The sequence below is a fragment of the Sus scrofa genome, chromosome 14 (assembly GCF_054392235.1).
Source record: "Sus scrofa isolate SSC_HxYL_T2T_F1_AM1 chromosome 14, Sscrofa_HxYL_maternal_Yorkshire_Landrace_v2.0, whole genome shotgun sequence".
Lineage (NCBI taxonomy): Eukaryota > Metazoa > Chordata > Mammalia > Artiodactyla > Suidae > Sus > Sus scrofa.
In genome coordinates this window covers 157,990,457-158,004,337 of record NC_139396.1, presented here as the reverse complement: position 1 = coordinate 158,004,337, position 13,881 = coordinate 157,990,457, and the positions used below count along the sequence as shown (strand labels likewise).

General features: G+C 52.0%; 1 protein-coding gene across 7 annotated transcripts in view; it reads left to right on the top strand.

The window, feature by feature from the left end:
- Window positions 1-13,881, top strand: part of ADAM12 (ADAM metallopeptidase domain 12) — a 380,482-nt gene that overhangs the window by 325,179 nt on the left and 41,422 nt on the right. For all 7 annotated transcript variants that reach the window (XR_014827150.1, XM_084995853.1, XM_021072593.2 and 4 more), the window contains 4 exons: window positions 6,172-6,280; window positions 6,390-6,588; window positions 8,841-8,918; window positions 11,983-12,091. Coding sequence is in view for 6 of the 7 variants with exons in the window: in XM_084995853.1 (XP_084851979.1) it covers window positions 6,172-6,280; window positions 6,390-6,588; window positions 8,841-8,918; window positions 11,983-12,091 (495 nt within the window). In the remaining variant the exon portion in view is untranslated. The remainder of the gene's footprint in view (window positions 1-6,171; window positions 6,281-6,389; window positions 6,589-8,840; window positions 8,919-11,982; window positions 12,092-13,881) is intronic.

Below are 13,881 nucleotides of genomic sequence, written 5' to 3'. Positions count from 1 at the left end.
ATTTGAGGGTTCTGTTTTTCATTTTTTGAGGAACCTCCATCCTCTCTTCTGCAATGGCTATTTATATTCCCACCAGCGATGCCCGAGAGCTCCCCTTTGTCCACAGCCTCACTAACACCTGTCATCTCTTGCGTCCTTGGTAGTAGCCACTGTAATTGACAGGAGGGACAGTTCGCTGCTGTTTGGGTTTGCATTTCCCCAGCGTTTAGTGATGTTAAGGACCCTTCCGTATGCCTGCTGTCCATTTGAATGTCCCCTGTAGAGAAACATTGTAGCTGTTCTTCTGCCCATTTTGTGATCTGGTTACTTGCTGATGAGTTGTAGGAGTTCTCTCTACATACTGGATATTAACTCTTAGTCACATACACGGTTTGCGCATATTTCCTCCTGGTTGCCTTTCATTCTGTCAGTGTTTTTGCCTTTGCTGTGCAGAAGCTTTTTCGTGTGGTATCGTCCCCCTTGTGCCCATATGCCTTTGCTGCCTGTGCTTTTTGTTGTCTTATCCAAGAACTCACTCTCAAAGGCGATGTCACCGAGCTTTCTTCCCCACGTATTCTTCTTAGAGTTTCACGGTTTCAGGGCTCCCCCTCCACTGCAGTCATTACTCCATTTTGAGTTAACTTTTGTGTGCGGTGTAAGGTAAGAGTCTGATTTCATTCTTTTGCATGTGGATATCCATTTCTTCCAGCATGATTTTTTTTTTCTTAACTTTTCAGGGCTGCACCTGGGACCATATGGAGGTTCCCAGGCTAGGGGTCGAATCAGAGTGACAGCTGCCAGCCTACACCACAGCCACAGCAATGCAGGATCCGAGCCACATCTGTGACCTACACCACAGCTCACAGCAACACCAGATCCTTAACCCAATGAGTGAGGCCAGGGATCAAACCCAAGTCCTCATGGATACTAGTCAGGTTCATTGCTGCTGAGCCACAGCAGGAACTCCCCAGCATGATTTTTTTTGAAGAGATCCTCCTTTCCCGATTGTATATTCGTGGCACCTTTGTCAAATTTCCGTTGCCCGTGGACTTTGAGACGAAAGAGAAATCTAAAACGCTGACTTATATTGCTTTATGATATTGACGAATGAAAAAAAGCAGCCATTCTTAATTAGTGAACATGTGGCTTTTTAGTATTTCTCATCATTAAGTTCATTGATGACCTAAGACCCTTGGTGAGATCATCCATGCTACTCAAAATTCACATATTCTGTTTGGCCGTCGACTTTTCCGTGGGGTTTCCTCTTTAGAAAAATGTGGAATGGCGCTCTATCCGGGCGTGCACAGGAAACCCTAATGCTGCGTCATCACCTCTGGCGATGGGACAAGCCATTGCCTCTCACACACACCTGGGTTTCTGAGCCATGCGGCTGCCCCGTTGGCAGGTGGGGTGTTAAGATCCCAGGCATGCCTGGAGGACACAGTGTGTTCTGGGCTGGGATTCCTGGGCAGTGAGCCAGCGTTTGTTTTCTCTTCCAGGATGCTTATCTACCTGTCTAAACGCCGTTGTATGTATGACTTTGCTTGACGTCCTGTTGCATTTCAGCCCCTTTCTTCATGTATCAGGCTCCCTCTTGGTTTTAAGTCTCCATGGAAACCAGTCTCTTTCTCTCCTTCCCCCGCTCCTCTTCTTACCTTTCTGTGCACCCCATCCAGCCCTCACCCAGTCCTGCCTTTGAGCTGTTCTCTTTTTTTTTTTGAGAATAGAGACTAAGTTTCACTCTTTATTATTATTATTTTTAACAGTCTCAGCATCTAAACAGTGTCTTGAACACAGTAAGCACTCAGGAAGTGCTTGGTCATTGAGTCACTGAAAGAATAAAGCAACATTGGGAGTTCCCATCGTGGCTCAGCGGAAACGAATCCAACTGGTATCCATGAGGTTGGGGGTTTAATCCCTGGCCTCTCTCAGTGGATTAAGGATCTGGTGTTGCTGTGAGCTGCGGTGTCGGTCGCAGATGCAGCTCAGATCCCGTGTTGCTGTGGCTGTGGCGTAGGCTGGCAGCTATAGCTCTGATTCAACCTGTAGCCTGGGAACTTCTGTATGCCGTAGGTGTGACCCTTAAAAGCAAAAAAAAAAAAAAAAAGAAAAGAAAGAAAGAAAGAAAAAAGCAGTGTTGAGGGACAGGTTCCTTAAGTTACCACACAGTGAAACCTGAGTGCAGCTGTCCCTCCCATCAAATCCCAGAGTCCACCACCCTCCTAATCCCTCACGTCTCTCCTGGGTTATGGCTCCATCCCACTGATCCAGGCTGGGCCTGGAATCTCAAACAATAACTTCCCTACCAGGGTCTCTACATCCAGGCACTTTTTTTTTTCTTTTTGCTGAATTTTGTTATATTTATAGTTGTACAACCACCATCACAACCGAATCTTACAACACGTCATCCCAAACCTCCTGCCCATCCCTCCCCCACCCCACCAAGCTGTTTTCTAGCTCATGTACCTGAAACTGCTCAGAAATATCTCTTTATAGCTCCCTCTAAGGAAAATAGATTTATCCATAAACACATTCGAATTGCAGCATGGTATATATATTTTTTTAAGTGATTCTACTTCCCAGAAGAGAAATAACTTCATAATTGTAAGAGTGACCGAGTCTCTGTAGCATCCGAATAGCCTCATGGCCAATGCCCGGTTGGCACAGACTCTGCCTACCCAGTTCCGGGGTTTGGCAGCCACTGGAACATACAGGTAGTCCTTCACCGGGTCTTCTGAAATAGGGAGAGAAGGGCTCGTTTCATCAGCCCTCAGTGGGTGACCACAGCACCGTGTCCCTTATTCACCTGCATCTAGTGTCCCTCAGGCTGCAGCAAATGTTATGGCTCTTGCCCTGTCACCTGTGGGGCATCCGGTGGTGCAGTCAGGGACTGCACACCTGCCCGTCTTCCCCGCTAGGCAGCAGAGAGGGGCCAGCCTGCTCTCCAGCCCTGCAGCCTGAGTGGGACCCCACAAGCATGGGACCTTGATAAACACTGGAGCACCGGAGGGAACAGGCTGGACTTTGCCCTTGGATAGCTCTGGCCTCAGCAGCTAGGTGACTTTAAGTGATATAGTTCACCTCCAAGTGCTAGTTTTCTGGCCCATAAAATGGGATAATAAGACCTCTCTGGGGAGTTCCTGTTGTGACTCAGTGGATTAAGAACCTGACTAGTATCCATGAGGATGTGGGTTCAATCCCTGACCTCACTCAGTGGGTTACAGATCTGGCATTGCCACGAGCTGTGATGTAGACCAGCAGCTGCAGATTTGACCCCCTAGCCTGGGAACTTCCATGTGCAGCAGGGGCGGCCCTAAAACAACAACAACATCAAAACCACACTTGCCTGTCATTAGATACTGTTTGTATTCCTTTGCTTGATTTCTTGTCATAATTTTGGGTTTTTTATCTGCTATTCATATACCGAGCCTCCCCTTTGCTGTGCTGTTACATGTCCAGTGGTCGACATCAGATGGCCACATTTACCTGGTAAGGGCAAGGGTGGTAAGTTTCAGCTAGGCTTTTCCTCTAAGAGGGTTTCCTAGACCAGCCTGCCTAAAACAACAGACCCCCAGGACCCTCTTACTCTGTGGTTTCCTTCCTGGCCCTGCCCACCACTGGGCTTCAGATGAAGGCATTCTGTTTCTCCTTGTGATTTTCAAGCAAGCCCAAGTTTTGTCCACATTGGGCACCATTGTACCCCTAGAGCCTGGCCGTGCCAGATAAATCCACGTGTGTGACCGAACTGCAGCATGACGGAAGGATGCATGGATGGAAGATGGTGGATGGATGGAAGGTGGATGGATGGGTGGTGGATGGATGGAAGGATGCATGGATGGAAGATGGTGGATGGATGGAAGGTGGATGGATGGGTGGTGGATGGATGGAAGGATGCATGGATGGAAGATGATGGATGGATGGAAGGTGGATGGATGGGTGGTGGATGGATGGAAGGATGCATGGATGGAAGATGATGGATGGATGGAAGGTGGATGGAAGGATGGATGGAAGGTGGATGGATGGGTGGTGGATGGATGGAAGGATGCATGGATGGAAGATGGTGGATGGATGGAAGGTGGATGGATGGGTGGAAGGATGGATGGAAGGATGGATGGATGGTGGATGGAGGACAAAAGGAAGGGTAGAAGAATGGATGGGAGGGAGGGGGGAGGGAAGGAAGGAGGGAAGAAAGAGAAATAAAGCCAGACAGGATCTGTGCAAACACATAACCACTGAGTTGTTGGAATTCTGGATACCAGTTTTTCCAGGCCACTGTGAGCAGTGGGACCCAGGAGCTTTGATCCAAGTATCATGGGACAGGATTAAGTTCAAAGTGCAGGTTCGACACTGAGACTTAGCCCTCCCATCTCTCCCTGCTCCTGCAGGTGGATGAGAAAGAATGAGAGGGCAGAATGCGGTAGAAAGGATCCCTGATGAGCAGAAGCTGGGTGTGTCCATACTGTAATTGCTCAGGAGCTGGCGTGTGCCTCTGGGCACAGTAAAGGGGACAGTCGCTGCTGAGCCAGAGACCTCACCTTTTCCAGGACAGAGACTTGTGTCCAGTTCAGGGCCATGCTTTTAGGAAGCAGTTGGGAGACCTCTCCTAAAGTGGCTTTAAAAAACGGAGCGTGGGAAAATGCGAGGTCCAGGATGGAGTGGCCTAGTGCCGAGGTTAACAGCCAGACCCATCACTGTTCTCAGCTGCTGCCAAGGTCTTGTGTGGTTGATTTGTCTGTCTGTTAGTTAGGTGGGTTTTTTGTTTGTTTTGTTTTGTTTTGTTGTTGTTGTTTTTTTTTGTCTTTTGTTGTTGTTGTTATTGTTGTTGTTGTTGTTGTTGCTATTTCTTGGGCCGCTCCCGCGGCATATGGAGGTTCCCAGGCTAGGGGTTGAATCAGAGCTGTAGCCACCGGCCTACGCCAGAGCCACAGCAACACGGGATCTGAGCCGCGTCTGCAACCTACACCACAGCTCACGGCAACGCCGGATCCTTAACCCACTGAGCAAGGGCAGGGACCGAACCCGCAACCTCATGGTTCCTAGTCGGATTCATTAACCGCTGCGCCACAACGGGAACTCCTGTTTTGTTGTTTTTTAATGAGATGCTGATCATGTCTGATGAGAAATCGGGTGGAAGCAAGACAAACTTTTTAGTAACAAGAACACCTTTTGTCCCCTGGGAGGAGGGGAGTGTGGCTCATCCTGACATTGTCACCTTGGAAGGCGAACAGAGCCCCTGCAGAGCTGGGCTCAGGGAGGTGGGCATCCTGGCAGCTGTGAGAGGAAGCACCAGTCAGGACGCAGCTGTGGGAGGGAAGGCAGGCCCGGGTCACAGCACAAGGCACAGCTTATCCTGAAGAACGTGGAACCTTTTCCTGAATTTCTTGCATGGTCTTCACCAGATGTCACTGTGTGTAGGACCCCTGGTCCCCCAAAGCCTTGGCAGCACAGACCCCAGTTACATGTTCTCTCCTTTTCTGGCTGGAAGATGTCCTAAAAATGGCCATTTCCTGAGCTCCCTGGCTCCCACGTCCCTCGCTTCCAGGTACCAGCATGCTGTGGAAAATGACCCCTGGCATGTGGCTCCATGGCCTCTGAGAGCAGCATCTGCCTTGCAGACATGGGCATTCACCGAAGCCAGCGCCCGCTCTGATGGGGGCTCGGCGGGACTGAAAATGCTGAGCAAGGTCCCTGGGTCGCCCATGCCCCCCGCCTCCTCCCTCCCTCCCACTCTGTGGCTCTTTCTCAGTCCCTCTTTCCCTCTCATCACCTCCTCCCGTTAGTCACCCTGATTCCTTGGAGCCTGCAGCAGCCTGCCCCCTCTCACCAGCATCGTGCGGGAGTTCTCGTTAAAGGAAGCAGCCTCCCCCTCCCCCTTCCCCGCAGCCAGCCAGCCACCTTGCCCTATGTTGGGTCAGGTCTGGCCCCAGAGCCCGGCCTCAGCTCCTGAGAGGCTGCATGTGCCGGGGCCCTGAGAGCAGCCCACAGGAGAGGGAGTGACCAGATGGGTGCTCTGCTGTGAACTGAGCCGGGAGGGGCCGCCGGGCTCCCTAGGCTGGCTTGGAGCAGGCGTCCACCAAGGCCAGGCGCAGCTCTCTGGACCCGGAATGCGCCGCCCCTCAGCCTGCCAGCCCCTAAAGAGAACTCTTCCAAACAGTTGCAGGAGGTGACAGTGCGGCTTTGCTTCTGTTTCAGGTGCTAAACCCGCCCCTGGGATCTGCTTTGAGAGAGTCAACTCTGCAGGTGACCCTTACGGCAACTGCGGCAAAGACTCCAAGAGTTCCTTTGCCAAGTGCGAGATGAGGTAGGGGAGGTCTCCGTGCCGACCACACCGCGGCTTTGAACTTGCCGCGTCACTTAGGGCAGCTCCCAAACCTTCCCTCTTTGAGGACTGTCTGTTCTTGCCTTTCCAGAGATGCTAAATGTGGAAAAATCCAGTGTCAAGGAGGTGCCAGCCGGCCAGTCATTGGTACCAATGCCGTTTCCATAGAGACCAATATCCCACTGCAGGAAGGAGGTCGGATTCTGTGCCGTGGGACACACGTGTATCTGGGCGATGACATGCCGGACCCAGGGCTTGTGCTTGCCGGCACAAAGTGTGCAGTTGGAAAAGTAAGACCCCAACGCTCCCTTCTGGAGGCAGGCCCACAGAGAAGCGTCCTGTTCGGGAACGAGTTAGAGTTGGTTCCCTAAATCCACTTCTCAGAACTTTGCCTCGGGAATCCAGTTCCTTGCCCCCAGAAGCAAGAAGTCAATAAATCCTAGATCACGATCTGACCATGGAGATGGAGACTTGGGGAAGTCAAGCGTGTTTTCTCAGCCCTTTAGTGTTAATAAGTCATTTCTACCCTGGGCGTTATGAGGGTTTCCAGCCAGGAAGTTACTTTGGAAGGAAGCGCAGCAGCATACTGTATTGTTTTTGGAAAAGTGGCCTTGGTTTTTGGCCCAGAGGAGACTTGTTCTCACCTGGACAGAAGGGGAAGTAAGATGTAGTTTCAGAGACCCCATGAAGGGAGCGAGAGGATAAGGTTTAACCAAACAAGGTTCTTCTGGAGACCGGGGGGAAGGGCAAACTGGGATATCTAGGGGATTAGAAACAAAGTCCAGAATGGGAAAAAAAAAAAAAAAAAAAGGAAAAACTTGAGATTGTTTACATTCTGCCATGTCGATTTTTCCCACCAGACTTTCTCATCAGACTGAATGACAGCGAGTTAATAAAATGCTGGAGGAAGGAAGATGAGTCAACACCCCCCCATGCTTTTTTTAGACCCCATTTTCAGAATGACTAGGAAATCACTCACTCACACGGAGGTCACAGAGGAGAAAGGAGAGCTGCAGATTCAGCTCCTAAAGCACAGTTCCCAGGGCAGCTCCTGCCACCCCCACCCCCACCTGCCCTGAGCCACAAGCGCTTTATCCTAAAGGAACTAAGGTGATACGTGGAACATGTGAGACATTCTGGGTGTCTCCTTAACCACACGCATTAGCTCGTACTCAAGCCTTGACATTGGAATGATGCCCCTCAGCCTGTGGTCTCAACAGCCAAGGCTGGGTGGATCTGAACACCGAAGTCCCAAGGACGCCACTTACCCGTGCGCTCTTGCCTTCGTGTGCGAGAGTACATGTGCTCTGGGCTCTTGCCTACCTGGGTTCTATGAGAGCCGTCTTGAGCCTCGTCCATGGGCTGGGGGCGGGCAGCACCTCTATGCTGTGATTCTAACTGGGGTCCTGCATTCACTGCAATCACAGATGGTTTCTTCTGTCAGCTAGAATGCAACAGTCCCCTTGGCCAAGATCCCCGCCAGCCCTTTTTTCAGAGGGCGTTAATCTTGCCTTAGACGAGCTGCTGGGGTCAAATGGTGAATGTCCTGTAGGAAGGTCCTACCTGATTAAAACTGCCTCTGTAATCTACAAATTAGACTTTTCTTCCTTTGCCTCGACTCACGTGTAACATCTCTATGGGAGATAAAGGGCTTAATCCCTTGAATCTGGAGTATGTCATGCACCTTTGAAACGAGACTAAACTCTTTCAGCCAGCCCAGTATCAGTGAGCAAATTACTACCTCTGCAGAGGCTGGATTGATACAAGGACCAGTCTGTTTTCCTCGGCTGAGCATTTTTGTGGATGGTTTGTGTCATCCGTGATAATACTTGTCAGCATTTTGGAAAGGTTCCCATAATTTACATCTCCCTTACACGATTCTCGGACCCTGGATTCTTGGAGTCTTTGTGTCTGTATAGGCCCAGGAGAAGGGCTGGTCCATTTTGTTCTCTCCTGGATCTTTTAATGAGCCGGGGTGGGGGTGGGGAGAAATACTGCAATATGTTGATTTCATTGCAAGCTCTAAAGAAGAGTCCTGAGAACATCAGTTACCATAAGTTCAGAATCGACTGACACCATGTGCCATGCTGTGAAGAGAGACGCCCAGAGTGTCCGCAGGGATCTGAGCCTGGACATGGGCTGGGTTTGAGGGCAGCTGGCGGAATCCACATCCGGTCCAAGGAAGAGTGCATCATTAGGCCACGCCCATAGTGCCTCCGCGAAGATGGTCGGCCCTGAGCTTTCCTTTGATTTCTCTTCTTTTTCAGCCACACCCGCAGCCTATGGAAGTTCCCGGGCCAGGGATGGAATCCAGGCTGGGGCTGTGACCAACACCACAGCTGCAGCCACACTGGATCCTTACCTCACGGCGCCAGGCCGGGGATCGAACCCACACCTCTGCAGCGACCTGAGCCACCGCAGGCAGATTCGTAACCGGCCGTGCCACAGCCGCCTCCCACGTTCCCTTCTTAAATACACAGGTAGATGCGTGTGCTCGTGGTGTTAGACCTGCTAAGATATTTGTTGTTTCCTCCCACCCCAGATCTGCCTCAACCGTCGCTGTCAGAATGTCAGTGTCTTTGGAGTTGACGAGTGTTCGATGCGGTGCCACGGCAGAGGGGTAAGCAGGCCAACGGCCTTGGTAGAGCCAGCCCCTAACAGGTGCCTCGCTCAAACGGTCCTTGGCAGCCCATCACTTGGTGAAAATATCGCAGTCAGTGTCTCTTCAACGTTTTCTTCGGAAGGCGTTCGCTTTCTTTGACCTTTCCATGGTATAAGAAGTGGGATTTTTATTTAACAAAGAAAATCAGATGGAGCAGTAATTATCTTTTAAATTAACCATATGTTTTTTTTTTAAAAAAAAAAGAACTTTGTCATCTTCAAAGTAATTTTAATACTTCTTTCTTCATGAAGAAGTTCGCATTAACATTTCAAACAGAACGTTCCCTCTGACAACCAAGATTCAGTATGTGTCTGAACTGAGATATTTCCAGAAAGAATTGAAACAAAGAAGACAGAACACACTAGCCACGTGTTCTTAAAACCACGTACAATGGGCTTCAACTAAAGAAAGCTGCTATTTTCGTGCAGAGAATTGGGGGGGGGAGGGCGGGGGAATGGGGATTCTAATTGTTTAAAACCTAATTTATTTTTCCTGACGGGCTTAATTATTTCCAATAGAATCACATTAATCTTGATTAGCTATGCCAGTGGTTCATTTTTCTGAAACCTTTTCTGCAGACATTGTGCTCCAGATTCTATTTTTGAAACTTGCAGGCAGTCGCCAATGAAGCTAACAGAGAATTATGGAGGTTTTCATAAAATTACTACTGTGCTCTAAGCAGAAAGGATGGCAGTGTCACCTCGGATGGGTTTGTTGACGGTGTGCGTAGCCGACTGTCAACATAAGAATGGAATCTTTTTGTGTCTTTATTGGATCGTAGATTTCCTTCTGGAAGAAATGTCCTCGTGCAGCCTAATTATTTGCTGATGAAGCCCAGGTCCAAGTGGGGGGAGGGGACAAGACTGCATGACCAGTTAGTGGCAATGCTGGGTCAAGGAGCCTGGGCTCCTCGCAGCCCAGCATCCCTGGCATCCCGTCCACGCGTTGGACAGGAAAGGCCCATCTTTTCTGGGTAGGCGGAGCGGCTGCCATGACGTGGTCACCAGTAACTACTTGCTCAGTCCTTCCCCAGTGAGGCCAGGCTCACCAGCGGCGCCTCCAGGTGGGCAGTAGGGCTGTGACCTCTGCCACAAGCTGCAAAAGGGGCACTTGCCTGTGATCTGCAGTGGGGACCATGCAGACCAGTGTGGGCAGGACAGTGCCCGAGTCCTAGGGGCTGGTAGGTCTGCGGCAGCATTGCTGAGGAAGCAGGCAAGACGCTCAGACTTGGCACAGGCTGTGTGACCCCGGCATAAATTCTGCTTGGTTTTTGCTTCATAGAAACACACTTTCTCCCGTATCACAGGCTTTCCTGATTTGTTGGCCTTCTTGTTTGAAGGATTTGGGGCACAGGTGAAGCAGAGTCAGTGAAAGCAGGGAAACGTCACGATGGAGACACATGCCCCAAACCTTAATCATGCCTTAAGACGTAAAGTGCATATTCGTCCCTATCCAGCAGTATTTTTTTTTTTTTTCACAGCCGCTCCCGCGGCATATGGAGGTTCCCAGGCTAGAGATCCAATCAGAGCTGCACCTGCCGGCTACACCACAGCCAACACCAGATACAAGCGGCATCCTTGACCTACACCATGGCAACACCAGATGCTTAACCCACTGAGTGAGGCCAGGGAGCAAAGCCACATCCTCAGGGACACTATGTCAGGTTCTTAACCTGCTGAGCCACAGAGGGAACTCCCCATCCAGCAATACTTTGATGTGTGGCTGATGCCTGTGGGGTGGATGTGCTGACAGTAGCCCAGCCCTGATTCCTTACATAAACCACCCAAAGTGCATCCATCATCTACGACACGGTTTGTTTAGGCAGAAGGGAAACTGAGACACGAGCTGCCTGGGTGCAGAATCCTTCCTGTCGTGTGCCGGCTTGCCTGGTCACCTGTCCTGCCCACTCCGCCTTTGTCAGAGGTTCTTCTCAGTGACTTGCCTTTCTTTACCCAGCGTTCCTAAGGCATTTAGCCCCGTTGTCACACAGAGAAAGCCCTCAGGTTCCCATGCCCCCACGTGGGGCCTGCAGCGGTCCTGTGAACTGCACATGGGACAGTGCATGCTAATCAGAGGGAGAGCTGTCATCACAGGCTGGGGTGGCAGCCACCAGTCACCTTGGTAACCCGGTGAGCTGGAGCCGGCTCCTCCATGCTCTCATGGCCCTCTGGGAGCAAAGCCCCCTCCCACTTTCCTGGGCACCCCTTTTCCATCAGTCCTGAGCCGTCCTCTTCTTTCACCGTTAGCTGTGCCCACTGTGCAGGAGTGGGAGGCGGGAACGGCCCCCTGGGTCTCTGCAGGAAGGGGTGGGTGTCAGGCAGTAGGTGGCAGAGCAGGCTTAGAAGAAGTGGTACCTGTTGGGCAGCGAGAACAGGAAGCCTGGCTCTAGGCCACCATGGAGCCCCAAGTCACCCAGCTTCCCAAACCTCCTGTGATGCCCTTGTGCTCGAATGCCACGCCTCTGAAGCAGGGCCCCCCTCCCCACTGCGAGGGCTTCTCGTCATGGCCAGATAGGGAGGCCTTCCTGGATTTCAAAAGAGGGACATGAAGGAGGTCCCGCTGTGGTGCAATGGGATCAGCAGCCTCTCCAGAGCGCTGGGGCGCAGGTTCAATCCCCTACCCAGCACAGTGAGTTAAGGATCCAGCATTGGCATACTTGTGGCGTAGGTCACAACTGCAGCTCTTTTGGAGAGGGACATGGACATGGACCAGAAAGGGGAGGGAGGGAGGGAGGGAGGCCGCCCTAAGCTCCAGCCTTCTCTCACCAGCTGCTGCTATTACACAGCTGGTTGGCGTTACATGAGCAGCCTGGACCCTGGGCTCACTCTGTGGTGCTGGGTTTGGTTTACCTTCCATCAGCAAGTACTGAGTCTGGCTCTGTTGGTGTGATGGGGGGAGTCCTGACCACAGGGCCTTTGCTTCGCCATGGACTTAGGACTCAGAGAGTGCTGCCCAGGGTGGAGGTGTGTCCTGACTCCGTTTCCCTCCTGCTCTCCCTCCCCCCCTGCCACCCTTTTAAAAGGTGTGTAACAACAGGAAGAACTGCCACTGCGAGGCCCACTGGGCACCTCCCTTCTGTGACAAGTTCGGCTTTGGAGGAAGCACAGACAGCGGCCCCGTCCGGCAGGCAGGTTAGTGGGACGGCGCATCCAGGGGGTGGGCCAGGCCCCTGGTGGGAGTGGGAAGCCAGGGTGGGGTGGGGGAGACCCTTCCAAGCAAGATGGAGGACTCACCAGCTGTCAGGTGGGGGCACAGCCAGAAACCCAGTGGGGACCCCCGATAGACCTGACACCCAGCCTGAGGCCTGTTTCCAGACCTTCTCTCATCCTTACCTGAACTTTACAGAGACCCCTCACTCTGCATTGCTCAGAGGCTGAGTCTGCCAGCCTTAAGCCTATGACATTTTCTTAGCAAAAGTCACTCTACCACCAGCTGCCAAGTGGGCATGCACTTCATTGTCAGATCAAAGGACTTTGTCAAGGTCAGCCACTGGGTATACTGGAGCCAAGAGGCATACAGTCTAGAGCCCCTTCTAGGAAGGCATCTTCCTCTTCATAATGGGACCTGTCCCAGCAGCAACCACAGCTGTCACCGCAGCGGATTCTCTTTGCCAAGCCACTGCTCCATGCAGGCGTCACGCCTTATACACATGAGCTCATCAAATCCTTGCAAAAGTCCACGTAATTCTTCTTTCTTTACATATGAAAGACCCGAGGCTCAGGGAAGTTGAGTAGCTTTCGTGAAGTCACACGGCTAGGACTGAGGCACAGGGATACCCATACCGAAGCACCTGAGAGCAGTGGCCGGGCTGGGACCAGTGGTCTTCTAGGTGACAGGTGGGCTCCTAGGTGACAAATGATCTCCTGATGCAGGTTCATCCTCTCTGAGCTCTTATGGGACAGTTAAGGCACAGGCTGAGTGATGCCCCCTTTCAAGGCAGAAGCATGGCCAATGGTGCAGATTGCCCACAGCGAGCCAGCCGGGGAGCCAGGGGTCAGGCAGGAAATTTCCCAAGCACACTGTGCAGCCACCTGAGCACCCCTGCCCCCCCATGCAGAGGACAGCATGCATCCTGAGTCCTGCTGTGACTGGTGGGGTGGAGTCTGTGGTTTGGCCACTGTTTCCATGACAATAGACACCACTGCTCTGCAGGACCAGGCAGAGGGCAGGGCCGGGAGGGAGAGACCCTCCAAGCAGGCACATCTGGAGAAACGGTGTCGTGAGGAAGGGAAGGAAGCTCCTGGTCTTCCTTCTGCCTGAAGATGCCTAAAGATGGGTGTGTCTCAGCACGGCATCTGTGAGCGCCCTGGCTCCCTCTCTCCCGGGCTCGGACCCCTGCCCTGGCCCCGCAGCAAGTGGGGACGGGCTGCCCGGTCTCGCTCTTCGTGCATCGCAGCGGGTGATGAGCAAGGTCTGGCTTCACACCTCCCTCCTCGCTGCCGTCCCCACCTTGATGGCTGGACTCTTGCTGCAACGTAGTTAATTTTCTGTTTGGCCGTAAGAGTTTATAGGGGGAGCAAAAGAGTTTGTAGCGAGTTCCCTGGTGGCCTAGCAGTTAAAGATTCAGCATTGTCACAACTGTGGCTCTGGTCCCTGCTGTGGCTAAAGTTCAGTCCCTGGCCTGGCAACTTCCACATGCTGTGGGCACAGCCAAAAAAAAAAAAAGTTCTTTGTCCACAAATAGCAGGATTGTGGGCTTGACTGCTTTGGGGACCCTGCCGCCCACTCCATCTGCACGCATCCAGGGACCTGGAGGGGATGGCGAGACACAGGCCCTATGCTCTGGGTCCTCTTTGATGTGTGGACCCAGAGCATCAGTGTGGTCAGGTTTGGGGGTTTCCAAAACACTGGGGAAGCCAGGAGTCACCCACTCTTTGTTGTACCAAGTGAGAATATTTAAAAAATGAAAACAGGAGTTCCC